General features: G+C 56.1%; 1 protein-coding gene across 6 annotated transcripts in view; it reads left to right on the top strand.

The window, feature by feature from the left end:
• Window positions 1–16,816, top strand: part of SPTBN2 (spectrin beta, non-erythrocytic 2) — a 60,428-nt gene that overhangs the window by 8,866 nt on the left and 34,746 nt on the right. For 2 of the 6 annotated variants that reach the window (XM_037904462.2, XM_037904465.2), the window contains exons 2-3: window positions 8,121–8,191; window positions 8,357–8,542. In XM_037904462.2, coding sequence (XP_037760390.1) covers window positions 8,386–8,542 — 157 coding nt within the window. In that variant the 5' untranslated portion in view covers window positions 8,121–8,191; window positions 8,357–8,385. Of the gene's footprint in view, window positions 1–4,447; window positions 4,557–8,120; window positions 8,192–8,356; window positions 8,543–9,025; window positions 9,028–12,298; window positions 12,567–16,816 lie in introns of those variants that run through there. The other 4 variants (XM_037904469.2, XM_037904463.2, XM_043551685.1 and 1 more) reach the window with 4 other exon arrangements.

Raw genomic sequence — 16,816 nt, 5'->3', positions numbered from 1 at the left:
TGTCATTTGTCTGGGGCCCATATGCACCCTGTAGAGGGTGCCGTCTCTGTGGGAGCAGCTGTTGATGTTAGATGGGAGTTGGTCTTGGATGCCCATGGACTTCAATGGCCTCCTGCCAGTGTTCCAATGACTCCTGCCAAGTCAGCTGTGGTGGCCATTTGACATGGATTTGGTGCCATGTTGCTGGTGTCTTTCTGCATCTAGAGGATCAGCAGCCCTGTGACCCCAGTCTTACCCAGGGCATGCTGGCTGGCCACCTTGGCAACCTGCAGAGCTGGGTTAATGCCTTCCACTGCACTGGGCAACCCTCCCCTGCCCCCGTCACTTGGCACCAGGAGTGTTCTGGGCTTTGTATCATGTAATCCTGTGCCCCTGCTCAGCAGTGCACATCGCTTCACAAACACTAACCCTGCATGCCCTCTCAGCTTCTGTTGTGGAAATTAGAGGGAAACTGAGGCATGAGTGAGTTAGTAAAATAGCTGAGAATAGCACTCAGGAGTCCTGGCTTTCGGCCCTCTTTCTCTAAGCTCTAGACCAGGGGTGGCCAACCTGTGGCTCCAGAGCCGCATGTGGCTCTTCAGAAGTTAATATCCGGCTCCTTGCTTAGGCACCAACTCTGGGGCTGGAGCTACAGGCGCCAGCTTTCCAATGTGCCGGGGGAGGGTGCTCACTGCTGAACCCCTGACTCTGCCACAGGCCCTACCCCTTCACCCCTTCGCCCAAGGCCCCCACTCCTTCCTGCCCCCTTCCCTGAGCCTGCCATGCCCTCACTCCTCCCCCTCCCCCCAGAGCCTCCTGCATGCTGCAGGAGGCATGGGGAAGGAGGGGGAGGTGCTGATCATCAGGGCTGCTGGTAGGCATGGGAGAACTGATGTGGGACTGCTGAGGTACTACTGTGGCTCTTTGGCAATGTACATAGGTGAATTCTGGCTCCTTCACAGGTGTAGGTTGGCCACCCCTGCTCTAGACCCTACTCCCCTCTCAGACCCAAGGATAGAATCCAGGAGTCCTCGCTCACAGCCCTCCCTGATATAACCCACTGAACCCCACTTTCCTTCAAAGGACTGGGAGAGAATCCAGCATTCCCAACTCCAGGCCCCACTCTCCTCTAACCACTAGACCCCACTCCCTTTCTGTTAGGGCATACTTGTCAGCTGATACTCCAGTATCATGCAGTTGGAGCTACGCTTGTGTAGGTGGTGGTAGATGCATGCATGAAGCATTTGACAGCATGGCTGTGCATATGCAGTGTGATTAGGCAGCAATAAATATACATGCAGTGGGGAAGGGTGGTTTAGTGGGGAGGGCACTTGAGTGGGATGCAGGGTACCTGGATTCTATTCCTAGGACTGCCACTGATTCCTTGGGTGAGTCATGTCCGTTGCCTCAGTTGTGAAATAGGACTGATGCTTCACTGCCTCATAAGCTAAGATCCATTGATTGTGAGGCACTTGGATACTATGGTGGCAAGGAGAGCATAAGCTCTTTGTAGCAGAGCATTTTCATTGACCATGTGTCTGTACATCACCGATCATAGTGGGGCCCGGAGCCCAGTCATCTCTAGGAGTTACCTCACTGCAACAATTATATTATATCCCAGAACACTACATCCAAAGAACTATGTTAAGGTTTTAAAATATGGCCCTCAGAGTGCAACGTTAATTTGCACCCCCTTGTGTTTATGCATTATGATACGGTCTTTAATTACATGATCACATGTTGTTTTTTTTCCACAGGACCCCTGCCTTGTTCAATGCACAGGACGGGCAGTAACATAAACTAGGTGTGGCGCCATGCATTATTCACTGCACACTATTCAAACCCCACACTTCAGACAGAATTAGTAATTTCCCCCTGGGCTTTTCAGTGTTGCTCTTATTGTACTATCTTAGTGCTTTACAGATGTGAATGAATTTATCTTTGCAACTTTCCTATGAGATGACTTGGTGGTTTATCCCCATTTTACAGATGGGAAACAGAGATTAAGGCCAAAAGTATCAAAAGTGTCAGTTAATTTTGGGTGCCCAGTATGAGATGCATAGGGCCTTCTGTTTCAGGGAATTTAGCATTATATGGCACTTTTTATGGTCAGAGCACAGCTCCCCTTGACTTCAGTTGCAGTTGTGAGTGCTCAGCACTTCTGCAAATCAGAACCCAAGATCTCAAATGGAGTGCTCAGAAAATGAGGCCCACACAGTTAGTGCCCACCTGTGAAAAGTTTGATGTAAGTGATTTGCCCAGCATCACACAGGAACTTTGTGGCAGAGTCCAGTTCTATAGGGCAGCATTCAGCTGCCTTAACCATGCCAGACCTTCCTTTCTTTTCCTGCAGTCCCCTGCCTCATTCACTGCCCACCTTCCAGCTTCTGCAACAAATGAAGCAGGGGTCTGACAATAGCCTTCTTCACTACCCTACCTTGATTCATGTCCAGAACATGTCTGTTCTGTACACTGACAAAGCAGGGGTCCTGTGAAAAAATAGTATGTGATCATGTAATTAAAGACTATATCATAATGGATACGCACAGGGGGACGAACTGAGGTTGCACAGGCAAAAAATGTCATCATGAGGAACCATACTCATCCCCCAGTTTGAGTCATCAGCAGTGCTGCAACCTTTAATTCTCTTCCACTTGAGCTAACAGCATAACAGGTAGGAGTAGTAGGCTGTTATCCTCTGTGGATTAGGCTCTAGAAGGAGTAAGGTACATACTTTTCAAGTGGGTTTCACGACTATTTGCTGTCAGCAGAGGAATGCAGAGACTCAGGATTCCTGGGTTCAGTTCCAGGTTTTCTGGGTGATGTTTGCTAATGGTTACAGACCATTCTGTCCCTTTCATCCTGCTCCCTAACTCCCCCAGTCGTCTCCCACGCCTGTCTCCCTGTATGTAGCTCCTGTTGCCAGCCCCTTCTGCTCTTTCCCCATTGTGGGGATGCCCACGCTAATGCCCCCCACCTGGCCCCTGCCCCCATTATCTTCCCTCTGTCCCTGTCTCCCCCACATCTCTTCCCCACATCTATTCTGCTCCCCTCTGCACTCTAGTGAGGCTGCATTCTCCTTCTTCTCCAGCATGGGGGAGCATTGAGAGCACAGGAGAGACCATTTCCCTGCTCTCACTTCTGATGTGAAGGTCTGGAGCATGCTCAGCACAGTGGAATCTTTAGAAAATTTAGCTGCCAAACTTTAACAAGTCTCTACTTAGCATGTGAAAACTGAATTTTTTTCCCCCTGAGGCTCATAAATAGGCCAGATTTGGGTGGATCTTCATGGAAACAGCAAAAGGCATCTTCCTGACCCCAGAGTGGTCCCCCTACCAAATTTCAACTCCCTGCTCCAATGGATTGAGGCCCTAGAGGAGGGGTAATCAATTATTTTTTGGCAAGATCAAAATTTCTTGGTCAAGGTATTGTCAAGGTCCAGACTCCAGAGAAAATAATACAAAAACAATAACAATACTGATAATAATAAGTAAATAAAAAGATGTCACGGTCCATTCAAAAGCATCTGGCTGTCCAAATTTGGCCCGTGGTCTACGTATTGACTACCCCTGCCCTAGAGCTTCTCAGCAAAATGATCTGAGATTTTTTTTAACATGGGCAAAACAGTTTTTCCCTAGTTTCATCTTTGGAAACAGCTGAACCATTTTTGCTGAAACTTCCCAGAAAGTTTCAGCCTGAGGCAGAGTCCTGACCGGGGAAATTTCAGGACTGGACAACTGAAGTTTGGCAAAGTTATAAATAACCAAAACCAGGGTCTTCTAATGGCAACCTTACTTATAGATCAGTGGTTTTCAAACTTTTTAGGCTGTGTACCCCTTTCCAAATAAGGTAGTCTGCCATGCACCCGGTCTGAGATAGGCAGAGGTGACATGTGGGGGGTAGCAGGCAGGGTCATGTGTCTTCCCCCCCCCCACCCCCCCCGATTTCTGCCTTTCATTTAGCAACAGCTTCTAGAGGTTTTCCAACTGTGGGGTGCACCCCCTTAGGAACATTTGGAGAGGTGAGCGGTGACACCAAGCGGCTCAGGCCAGTCCCGCAAGGCAGGGCTTGGGAAAGGAGTGCCACCACCTCCCCTGACTCTCCTCAGTGGGCCACCCAGTTTGAAAACCTCTGATTCTGAGTTGCACAGCAGAAAGAAAACGTACACTAATGTGGCTGCTGTTTTAATTGAAAGGAGATTAAATGCTGATTAGATTGCCAAGTCTTACTAAATGAAATGTGTTGTCTGCCGTTACAGGATTTTTCTTGCGTACACCCTTACGAGAGCTTGCATACCCCAGTTTGAAAACCACTGGGTGGTGCTGCCAGCTCTGTGTATAACCAGCAGTTAACACTGAGCTCCCGGGGTACCTGGGCCCTGAATTGCCCGGCCCTCACCCCCCAGAGATGCGTGGGCTGGACAGGGATTCTTTGTGAGCATTTTCCTGACTCTCCTTTTGGTCTGTAGGACAGAGTGATGCCCATGAAGGGAATCCAGCTATAGGAATAGAGACCACAGAGCCGAGCAATCCTGACCACGTGGCACTGCGGCAAGACACCCAGCTCAGCAGCAGCAGGTGGCCTTTAGCATTCATAGGGTGTGGTGTGTTGGCCAGAACACTGGGCTGGGAGTCAGGACTCCTGGGTTGTATTCCCAGCTGTGGGAAGGAAATGGGGTCTAACAGTTAGAAAAGTGGGGCTGGGAGTGAGAACTGCTGGGGTCTAAATCCTGGCTCTGGGCTAGGACCTGGGTCTAGTGGCCTAGAGAGAGGCGAGGCTGAGAGTCAGGACTCTTGGTTTCTATTCCTGGCTCTTCTCTTGGCCTTGAGCTAACCCCTTCCCCTTTCAATGCCTCTGTTTCTCCTCCCGCCCCTTGTCTCTTCAGATTTTAAGCTCTTTGGGGCAGGGATTGTCTTTATATATCTGTGCAGCACCTCATACAATGAGGCCCTGATCTTGGCCGGGCTGTGTACTGCGCTCAGCGCAATGGGGCCCTGATCTCAGTCTGTGCAGTGCCTCGCACGATGGGCCCTGATCTTGGTTAGGGTCTGTGCAGACAGGGCATCTGATACCATGGTGATGGGCCACACCTAAGAACCAGAGTGGACAAAGCCATATGAGGAGCTGTCCCGGGATCCACTGCTGTCTGAATTCCACCCAGTTCTTGGGCTTAAGGGCCCAGAGCTGCATGTGGGGTACCAATGGAGTGGGGGGATAGAGTGGAGCTTTGCTCTCCCTGTTCTGGTATGGGATGCCTCTGGGACTCAGGGCTGGATCTGCTCAGCTGTTTCCTGCTTTTAGCTGCTGTTAGCACTTGGGGCTGGGTGGGGAATGTAGTGCACCAGCAGGGAGATGCAGGGGCCTGCTCTGTTAGGAGGCCCAGCAGACTGAGATGAGGATATGCTCAGTTCCAGGCATTGCTGTGTTGATACAGCCATGGGCCTAGCTCTCAATCACTCTGAGCAAGAGCAGGACAGGAACCAAGATGGCGCCCGTGCCCCCCCCACAACTCGGCAACAGCGTAAACAAAGGGCGCCAAGCGTCCTGGGGAAGGGGGATGATAGATGGGCCCTGTCAGCAGACACCAGGCGGGGCAGGTTAGATACAGAACAGGGCAGGGACTGGTGGAGGCTGGAAAGGGAGAGAATCCAGCCCAAGGCTTGGACAACTCAGAGCAGCCCCACACCGAGGGCTCCCCTCAGTGCCACAGCGCCCCTTAGAGCCCTTTGCAGGTACCCATTCATTTACGACAACCCTCTGTGATCGGGGGTAGACCGGTGTTGTTATCCCTCATAGAAAGATAGTGAACACTGAGGTGCACAGAGGGCCTAAGGAAACACAGTGACCTGGGGCAAAACCCAGGTGGCCTGGTTGTCACCACCAGCCCACACTCTCCTACCGCAGCCAGGGATAGAACCCAGGAGTCCTAACCCCAGCCCTCCCTGTTCTAAACCACTAGACCCCACTCCCCTGCCAGAACTGTGACAGGACCCAGGAGTTCTGACTCCCAGCCCCCCTGCTCTGACCCCTAGACCTCCTCCCACCCTTGCTGAGGAACAGGACTGTGTCTCTGGGGCAGGGGCAGAGACAGGAGTGCTGGAACAATTTTTATAGTGGGGGTGCTGCTGATGGAAACCCTGTATTTGGTGTTTTGTTATTACCACTTCAAGCCAGGGGGAGTGACAGCACTCCCAGCAGCCCTTGTTCCAGCACCACTGGGCAGACCAGTGGGTTGTCAGGGTTCAGCTTTGGGCTGGAGGTCCCCATGGTCTCAAGGGCCATCATTTGGCTAGAGGAGACTGCTTGTTACCAGATTCCAGCCTCTAATAGCATTGAGCCCAGCACAATGGGTCTCCCTCCCTAATGCCAGTGAGTGCTGACAGCCCCAGCCAGGCGTGACATGGACGGGATGCGTGCGCTAGCCTAGCCTGCATTGTTCTAATGCAATTACAGCCACTGCCATAGAGACGCAGGCAGGCTGTGCTCCCAGCCCATCCCTGGGGCCCTGCTGTGAGCCTGGAGCACGAGGGAGCGCGTGGAATGGCTGGGGAAACATTGGGCCTGTAGTTGGCTTCACAACAGTGCAGTCATGGAGCCTGGATGGTTCGTTACCCTGCCTAGAAATACAGGTCGTGCCCACACTGCTTTTCCTGGAAGACTATGGCCAGTGGACGAGCTAGCCAAAAGCAGCATGGTCCAGTGGGTAAGACATGGCATGGGGAGTCAGGACACTTGGGTTCTCTTCCTGCCTCTGCTGTTGACCTACTGTGTGATCTTGGACAAGTCTCTTCCCCTCTCAGTACCTCTGTTTCCCCTCCCACAACTTTGTCTATTTAGCTTATGAGCTCTTGGGGCAGGGACTGTGTCTGTGCAGTGCCTGGTGTGACAGGGCCCTGGTCTCAGACCCAGCTTTGTCTGGGAGCCAGAACTGCTGAGTTTTATTACTGGCTGTAGGAGGGTAGTTGGTCTAGTGGTTAGAGCCCAGGATTGGGGGCCAAGACTCCTGGGTTCTATCCCCAGCTCTGAGAGGGGAGTTGGGTCTTGTGGATTACAGCGGGTGTGGGGCTGGGAACAGGATTCCTGGGTTATATCCCTGGGTCTGGGAGAGGAGTGGGCTCTAGCAGCTAGAGAACAGCCCCTTTATGGCTCTGGAGTTCCAGCCCTCCTGTAGTCACTGCTCATCTCAGAATCAGCAGCTTGAGAGTTTGGATGCTCTTTGGCTTAGTCTCTCTTGCTCCTGTCGTCCAGGCTCAGTCCAGTGCTAAACCCTCTTGCCCTGGCTGATGGGGGTGGTGAGTGGGTCAGGAGTATCACAGCTCAGGTGGGTATGGGGCCTCCCTTGTAGCTGGGAGCACAGAGCAGTCAAGGGACCTGCAATGAGCCCAGTGAGGGATTGGCTCTGTGGGCATAGCTGGGGTACCCAGAGCCTGAGGGTGAGCCATGCTATCTACTGCCATGCCCCAAGGACAGATGTGGCCTCCTGATTCAGTCAGTGTACTATACTAAAGGGCCGAGGGGGCACCACCCATCCACAGCAGCACTTGTCACCATGCACTGCAACCCTAATAACAGCCAGGAGGGTAGGAGGCTAAGGGTGGGGGCTGGCGAGTGAGCCCACCCCCTACTAACCCCACAGCGGCAGCTCCTGTCCTGCAGGGCTGGGCTCTGGGCATTGCACCCTGGCATGTCGAATCGCAGCACCACGCTCTAAAATTTGGCCTGGCCGCCCCTCTCTATGTCAGGGAGGGAGCAGCAGGAGGCCCCTCCCCCCAACCTGGCTGCCTCCATCCAGGGGAAAGTTGACCAAGGAGAGACCATTTGCCTTTGGTGGGTCCCAAGGCGGCGGTGGAGGTGTGGCCCTGGGGAAGGGACATGGCTGCAGTCCCCATGCCCAGGAGCACTGATAGCTCGGGCTGTGTGGGGAGTGGACAGGGCAAGATCCATTGAGGAGTGGGCTGCCCTGGGTGCCAGGGGGTTGGATTGCACTGGGAGTGTGGGGTCATCCTGCTGGAGGGTGGGGGAAGCATTCCTTGCCTGTCTGGGGCCCTGGGGGTTGATGCTAGATGCAGACTCTCCCCTGGGGTGCTGCTGGGAGTGGGGTCCCCGCCGGGAGGCTCACATTGCTACCTCTTTGCTTTCAGGTTCTCGGGGGGAGCCTGGGCCATGCTGTAGCTCAGCAGAGGATTTGGCAGACAGAGCCCTGGCCACACAGGTAGGTACGCAGCCCCTGGGGGTGGGGACTGGGATGCAGGGCCCTTCCCCTCTAGGGGGCTCCGACTCTAATCCGGCCCCAGGGTAGGGGGACTTGTTGGCTGCGGGGTGGGGAACCGGCCGGAGGGGGGTCAGAGGATACTCACGGCTCTCTGGTCTCCCATAGGTGGATGCAGAGACCCTGTGGTAGGCGCCATGAGCAGCACCCTATCCCCCACGGACTACGACAGCTTGGAGATCCAGCAGCAGTACAATGACATCAACAACCGGTGGGAGCTGGCCGATGAGGACTGGGACAATGAGAATAGCTCAGCACGCCTCTTCGAGCGCTCCCGCATCAAGGCGCTGGCAGGTGAGGGGCACCGTGTGGAGTGGTGTGGGTGTATCCCCCCGGTTTGGGCTGGGGGCTGGGTGCAGGAGACAGCACTGACTCTGGAAGGGGATGTGTAATTCATAGGGTGGCAGTGGTAGGAAATATGGGTGCCGGGTGTGGCTCCAGCAGGAAATTTGGAGTGCGGGGGACAGTTTGTTCCTGTCTCTGAGATGGGTGAAAGGTCTGAATGCCAATGGATACAGCGAGTTGAGTCCAAGCAGGGCTCTCTCATGCCCTGCTGCCCCGGGCAAGCTGAGAGGCTCTGGACATCCTTGGGGAAGCTGCAGGCCAGGCGTCCAGAGTGCAGGCTCCTGTCCCTGGCGTGGAGCTTTCCCTGTGGAGCTACGGGAGATGCCAGCTGGCCTGTGTGTCCACATCCACCCTCCCCACAAAAGGCAGGGCCAGCCCTGACTTGGACTGCCCTGGGGTGACCCTGCTGGGAGCAGAGAATGGGGTTTTCAGATGTCCCCTCTATTCCACCGCTCCCATTCAGCCGGTCCCCAATGCTCCTGTGGAATCCACCCCCACCAAGATCACAGTCACAAGAAGGGGCTGCAATTGGCCACAAGAGAGCAGCACAGGCCTGCAGAGGCAGCAGGCGCCCAGCCCAGCTGAGCCCCGCCCAGCCCCCTGTGCTCAGCTACCTTATAGTGGGAGGGGGATATCCAGGTGGGGAATTCGGGGCAGCACAGGAAAGGGGCATTGCAGGGGAGCAGACTGATTCTCCTGAGACTCTGAACCCCAGAGCTCCAAAGCCTCTGTCTGTCCATCCATCGCATACACACCCCACTCTCTGCCCCTGCCTTCTCCACCCCCCCACCCCCCCAACAGCACAAACAAACCAGTCTAACTGCGTTCCAGCCTGATAGCTCCCATAGCAACGCTTGCCTGGCAGCCACCTGACACCAGGGAAGGGCTGGACTAGGCTCCCCTCCCCGTCCTGGGGATCCTTCCTCCCCAGCCCAGCCCCACTATCCCTTCCTGTCCTGGGGATCCTCCCTTCCCAGCCCAGCCCCAATGTCCCTCCTGTCCTGCGGATCCTCCCTCTCCAGCCCAGCCCAGCCCAGCTGTCCTTCCCCCTCCTGGGGATCCTCCCTCCAGCCTCTCTGTCCCAGGATCCTCCCCCCAATACAGCCCAGCCCTGCTGTCCCTCACCATTCCATGGATCCTCCCCTTCCCTCCCCTCTGCAGTCCCAGCCCATCTGGACCTACCATTAGGAGGCAGGGGGCATCAGTACGAAAACTGGGGCTGATAAACCCTCCCCTGTCCCATCCCACTTGGACACTACAACCCCAAGGCATAGTTCCCTTCCCTCCCTGCTCTGGGGGCCTTTGGGATTGAGGGGTGCTAGGGGGAGTCTCGCTCCAGCCCTGCCCCTGCCCAGATGGCTTTAGTCACACTGGTTCCTGGGGGGGGAGAGGGGTCAACGGTGGCTGGATCTGATCTTGGTGGGCAGCCAAGGCAGGACAGTAAACAGCTCCCCACACGCCCTTCACAGGCCAAACAGATCAATGCTTCAGGAGTAAACAGGGAGCGGGGACAGTGGGGCCCGGGCAGTTCATGGATGGACAAAGTCCAGTTGGCCTGGAGTCAGGGAAGATAATACAGCTAAAGCACATGCAAGTTGTGTGGGGTGGATGATCCCAGGAGGCTGGGAGCCAGGGGGCACCAGGACAGAAAGGTATTGGGTGCGGGGAGGGCAGGAGGAAGGTCAGTGAGATGAGGATCAGGCTGCAAAGCTGAGAGACACAGTGTAGTTTTGTGGGTAAAGCCCTGGGCTTAGAGTCTGGACTCCAGTGGTCTATCCCAGCTCTGGGAGGGGAGTAGGGGCTCATGTATTTGGGGAGGGCTAGGAGCCAGGACTCCTGGGTTCTATCCTGTGCTCTGCCACTGATCTTGGGCAAATCCCTTGCCCTCTTGATGCCTTTCCCCTCCCCTCCTTTGTCTGTTTAGATTGTGAGCTCCTGGGACAAGGCGTGTGTCTCAGTGTGAGTCTGTGCAGTGCCCAGAGCGATCGGGTCTGTCTCAGCCAGGGTCTCCTGGAATTACCGTCTCACGCACTATCTCCAAACCCGCCAGTTCTGGCTCCATCCTGTACTTGGTCTTGACATCAAAACCCTGATTCTTTCCCAGCAGGAAGCACTGTCTGCTGAAATAGCAGGAAAATAGCAGCTGCCAGTGCAGTGCTCCTGTAACCAGCCTTCACTGGGAAGGATCTGTAGGCTGAGTGTGGTAGCATAGCTATTGGCATGTGTCCTACAGTTGAGTAAAGAGACTGACCGAGACTCGGGCTCCCGGTGTGCTGCACAGACCCCGACTGAGATTGGGGTCCCCATCATGCTAGGCACCACACAGACACAGTCCCTGCCCCAAGGAACTCACTGTCTAAACCCATTCTACAGATGGGGGAAACTGAGGTCTGGAGAGATTCAGTGGTAGAGCTAGGAATTGACCACCAGGCCTCCCAAGCAGGAGGTTAGTGGCTGTGCGTGGCAGGCGCACGGCAGTGCCATGATATACCTACTCACTCGCAAAATCCTGCCTGTGGTAGAAATTTGGTTTGGCAGAGCTCTGGGAGTGGGCAACGGGCCCTGCCCAGCAGAGCAAGGTCTCTGGGCCGGGCTGGAATGCCAGTAGGGGAGACACAGCTAACAGCATGTAATGACATGATACCAGCATGGAGGAGTCACATCTAAGCCCTGGCAGGGGGTCAGGTAGTGAGGCAGGGGCTTGCAGTGGGGCACCGCATGGTAAAGGGCCAGCATCCAGACTGGGGGAGATATGGGAGGATGAAACACATAGAAATCACCCCGACGGACCTGGTCCTACCCACTGGGGAGGGGTGGGAGCTCCAGAGCTGGGCCTGCCTGAATCCAGGCGGAACAAAGCCCAGGGCTCTGTACAATAGGGTGTAAATCCTCCGTTGTCAGGGCGATGTGCTGCATGAGCTAATGGGCATTATCCATGGCTGTGGCTCTAAGGGGGGGCAGGGGCCTCAGCTGCAGGGGACCCAGCTCAGAGCCTCCCTTCCTCCACCAGTGCAAATACCGTCTCCTGGCCCTGAGCACATACCCCTCCCTCGCAAGAAAGGGCTCCTGCTGCCCCGTGCTCAGTGAGAGACATCCTGGCAGAGTGCAGTGCAAGTCCAAATGCATCCTCTAGGGGTCGGCACAAGGGGACCAGGAGTCAGAATCCTGCTCGAGAGGGGAGGGGAACCCCTCGTCATTGTTTGTATTGCCACCACACCTAGACACCTGCACTGAGATCAGGGCTCCATTGTGTCAGGCTCTGCTCAGATAAACAGTCCTGGATCCCAGCTCCCACTGCTCTAACCCACCAGACCCCACTCCCTCCCAGGGCTGGCAGTACAACCCAGGAGTCCTGGCTCCCAGCCTCTAGCCCACCGGCCCCCACACCCCTCCCAGAGCTGGGAGTAGAACCCAGGAGTCCTGGCTCCCAGCCTCCCCAGCTCTAACCCACCAGACCGCAGAGTGGGATAGACCCCAGAAGTCCTGGCTTCAATGTAATGCCCTATGCACTGAGTCGCTGCCACCTTTCCACTCGGCGTTGCCTTGGCCTGATCCCAGCTCTGGGATTTGTCCGCTCCGGCCTCTAACGCTGGAGCTGTTGCTCCCCTGGGCAGGCTGCCTGCACACTCACACACACACACACACACCTTTCACAATAGAGCGGCCCAACCTGTTTTTATGTAAATTGCCCAGGACCGCCCTCCCATCCTGGCTGGGAGGAGGGCAGAGCCTCTGCACACTCAGCGCTGAGCTGATTCCCCCGGAGCACCTGGGCCCAGCTGTGCCTGCCGGCCTCCACTCCCCTAGGGAGAGAGAGGTGCCTTCCCCGCACTCCTCCCCAGGATGTTCCAGCATGAGCTGGGGCAGATGGAGGTGCCCTGTGCCCCTCCATCGCCTGTGCTCTCCCCTGCCGCCTTCATCAATGCCGCGCAATACTCCAATGTGCTGGAAGGCAGGTTCAAGCAGCTGCAAGGTAAGATTGCAGGGGGCAGCGACCCCTGCAGTCTGGGGTTAAGGAGCGTTGGGAGCTGCCCAGGAGCCTGGCCAGCTCGCTTGGGGCGGGGCTGATCCAGGGAGGGACTGCAATAGGTAAAAGTTGAGGGGGATCAGGCGCCCTGAAATCTCCCTGCTTTATCCTGCTCAAGCGGCCACATCAAGGACCCTGAGCCCTAATCTCCAAGGTGCTGCTGGGAATTAGCTTCCCGCTCCACAGGGATTTGCAGGGGGGAAAGCGGCTGCATGTTTGAGATTCTTTTGTGCCTGCCCCATTCTCTTCAGTGATAGCCCCTTGCCCCCATAGGCGTCTCCAGGCCCCCCCAGCACTTGCTGCTCCTGTTTTTCCCCTTTAGATCTGGACTGAGGCGCGTTGGCAGACAGTGACGGCTTGCGCCCCAATGAGGGCCATATGCTGGGGATAGGGGGATGAGGCACTGCACCCCAGATCTGACACTGAACTCCAACACTTCCCTCCTTGTCACCCCTAAACTCTATCCAGGCACCTCCTCTCAAACTGTCACCCCAAGACTCTCAACCCCCCAAATATCCAGCCAACTTTACCCCAAGTCCCACTGACTCCCAACTATCACCCCAAAACTCAATCCATCTTTGTCATCACCCCACAACTCCACTGATCCCACAATTACCTCAGACTCTGACCCCCTCATCTATCACTGCAGAAGCCTCCACCCAAACTTCACCCTGCCCCCTGAAACCATCACCCCAAACTGAAAACAACCCCCCAAACTCTCATCCCCAAACGGACTCCACCAGCCTTTCCATTCAATTTTCTATCCCCCACCCAAAACTGGGGCCTCATACTCCAGCTGACCCCTCCCATCTCCCCCAGTCCTTCCCCCTAAATTCCATGCAGGGGAGAGATCCAGGGCCACTCTGTGTGCTGGGGCTGAGGAACTACTCCTTTGCACAAGGGGTCAGCTGCCATGGGGTGGGTTTGGATGCCTGTGTCTGGGAAGGTTATGCAGGCGGGCTGACATGTAGCAGGACTTGGGATGCATAGCTGCAATCTTGGCCTAGAATATGACTTACTCCAGGGGTCTTTTGTTGTATTGGGCCTCAGGGAGTGCTGGAGACTAGGAGCCAGGACTCCTGGGTTCTATCCTAGCTCTGGGAAGGGTGCAGGGTTGAGTGGGTTAGTGCAGGGAGAGCTGGGAGCCAGGACTAGATACCTAGCTATGCTACTGCTCTGCTATGTGACCTTGGTGCCTCAGTTCCCCTCCCTGGTTCCTCAGTTTCCCTTTCTATAACGGGACCAGTGGCACTGCAACCTGAGGCTGTGGGGCTTGGATCATTGATGTCGCTATAGTGCAGTGGGGCAGAGCTCTCTGGAAATTCATACTGCCCTTATTGCCCAGCTATGGGTCCGGTTCAGAGCAGGGATGGCTTTGGGATACCACATCCAGGGTTGGCTGTGTTTTACAGAAACCACTCAGACTGAGAAATGGGAGTTGAAGGGGGGCCACATGTCCAGGTGCAATGAGGGGAGCAGCTCAGGCTCAGGAAGGGGATGGAGTGCGTCCCCAGGCACTGTGGCTCCACTCGCCGATCTGCTCTGCATGGGGCCAAGGGCTATGGGCCTTGGCAGAGGCAGCAGGACCAGAAATGGGTAAATACCAGGCACACGGGAGGCTGTGTAAATACCACACTGGGATGACAACGTCCCCAAGATTGCACTCGGCCCAGTGGGCCTGCGACAGAGCAATGCCGGCCTGCCAGGGTAAAACCTTGGAACTATCCCTCATCCGAAAACAGCAGCAGAGGGTGGGGAATAGGTCACAGGGCCTTTCTCCTCTGAGGGGCCCAGCTCCAGTCCAGCCCCACAGCAGGGGACTGGCTGGCTCAGGGCGGCGGGGAACAGAACACTGGGCTTTCCCCATCTAGTGGGCGCTGGCTCTGCTCTGGCCAGGTCAATCCTGGTTGCCCCCATCACTTGCTTATTAATGGCAGGTATGGAATGAGCAGTGTTTGCCACTGGCCAAGTTCATTGTCCCAAGGAACAATGACAGCAGATGGCTGGGCTGGGTTTGGCTGGCTGCTCTCTGTGGGGCCTGGGCATCCAGGGTCTGCTGGGAGGGTCTGGGGGGCGCATGAGCCCTGTGTTGAGGGAGTGATGACAGGCTATGGAGAGGAGTCCGTGTCGGGGTAGCAGTGGGAGAGCAGAGGGGATGTGTGGGTGTTGGGCAAGGGGCAGTAGGAGAAAAGCTTTGGGCTTCCTACCCTGGCCATCCCCTAATTTAGTGCCATGTGGGTCACCTTGCCCCCACCGGTGTCCATAGCAAGGACAGCAACAGCTGTGTTTCTGGGCAAAGCCCATGGGGCTCGGAGGGTGTTCTTCACAGGAGCGGACAGCAGCTGAGGATGGGGTGGGGATGTCTTGGGGTTTGCTGGTGGGAGCTGGGTGAGAGCTTCTGGATGGGGGGTTCTGGCAGCAGTGTTGGGGTGGCACGTCCCTGGTGGATGTGTCTGGATGGGGGAGCCAGTTGAAACATCTGTGGGTGGAGACCCGCAGGGGAGCTGTCAAGAGGGTCAGATGGGGACCTTGATGGTCAGAGTGAGACAGAGCTGGGAGGGATGCAGGGGGGCAAGAGGCAGGGACGAGACAGGCCCTGGAGCCTGCAATCCCTGTGGCCTTGCCCCCTCCTCATTGGGATTCAGGCTCCAGTCAGACCTTAACCACCCCCACTTCCCTCCTCAGGGTCCTACATTGTTCTGTGCAGGCAGCTCCTGGGGAACAGGTGAACCTCTTCTGCTGGTCATCTCTGCACATGGCCCCGCCTGCAGCCAGGAGAGCCCACAGGCTGAGGCTGCAGTCAGCACTGTTGGGGTTCAGGGTTTGGAGCAGAGGAGTGAATGCGGGGAAGGGACTGGGCTCAGAGGCAGAGCTGGGACTAGAACCCAGGAGTCCTGACTCCCAGACCCCCTCGTCTAACCCATTAGGCCCCACTCCCCTCGCAGAACTGGAATAGAACCTAGGAGTCCTAGCACCCAGCCCCCTTCCTCTAACCAGTCTCGGGTGCTCCCCTCCCAGCCTGGCTGTGGATGGGTGACTCAGTATGGCGCTCTCCCCCAGAGTGCTTTCTTGGAGCCTCCCTCCCCCAGCCTCCGGACTGAGACACCTGTCGTTTAGGTAGGTACAGCCCAGATCGCACATGCAAATAGGCTGAGTGTTGTGATCTGCAGTTGGGTGGGGGTGAGGGGATTCCCTAAACTCCTGGGCTCTCTCCACAGCTCCGGGAGGGGAGGGGGGCTCATGGTTATAGTGAGGGGGGTGCCAGAACTCTTGGGGTGTATTGCTGGCTCTGGGAGGGGAAATGGATCTAGTGGTTATAGATGGTGGGAGGGTTTGTCAGGACTCTGCCCTGACTTAACAGAGTGCCATGGGGGCGAGTCCCTCCCCTGATCCGTGGCTTGGTTTCCCCTTTGTAATGGAGTGGTTGCTGTGAACCTGCCCGCAGGTAGCATTTCTAAGGTGCTTTCTGCCCTGAGATCTGGTCTCAGACTGTTCCGAAAGGAAAACGTCTCCATCCCTCACCCTTCTCGCCACCCAGTAACTGTGGGGCACCTGTCCAGGAGCCACCCCCTCCTCCAATTACTGACGCTACCCTTCCCCCACCCCAGATTATCTCACAGTCAACCCTGACCCTTCCCAAGGCTGTGCTCTCAGACGGGATCCCCCACTCCTCTTCTTAGGCTCCACCCGCACGAGACACTCTGTTTGCAGGGCAGAGGTTTCCTCATTGCCAGGACCCGCCCCCCCCAGTGTGAACCAGCCCCAGACCAGAAGCCAGCGGGGTAGGGTGGGGCACAGCCCAGAGCAGGAGTTCACAGCACTTTGCAGACAAACCCCATAGCAGGAGAAACAGGCACAGAGTGGGGAAGGGGCTCCCTGAGGCCACCCAGCCCAGTTGTGGGCAGGGCCAGGAATAGAACCCAGGAGTCCAGACTCCTTCCCTGCATGCTCTAACCCACTAGACTCCATTCCCCTTCCAGAGCCAGGGATACAACCCAGGAGTCCCTCCCCAACAATGCAAAGGGATTCCCTGCAGCCAGCTTCTCTCATGCACCCTTAATCTTCACCCCCAATCTCCAGCCAATCCCCAGAACTGCCCCCACAAACACATCCACATGAGGCTAGAGCTCAGTGAGGGGAAAGGGCCTTTTAACATGACAGCGTTCAAGGCAACAAACAGAATCATGGCTGGAGAT

This window comes from Chelonia mydas, chromosome 7, assembly GCF_015237465.2.
Source record: "Chelonia mydas isolate rCheMyd1 chromosome 7, rCheMyd1.pri.v2, whole genome shotgun sequence".
NCBI classification, from domain to species: domain Eukaryota; kingdom Metazoa; phylum Chordata; order Testudines; family Cheloniidae; genus Chelonia; species Chelonia mydas.
This window is presented reverse-complemented; position numbering and strand designations above follow the sequence as displayed.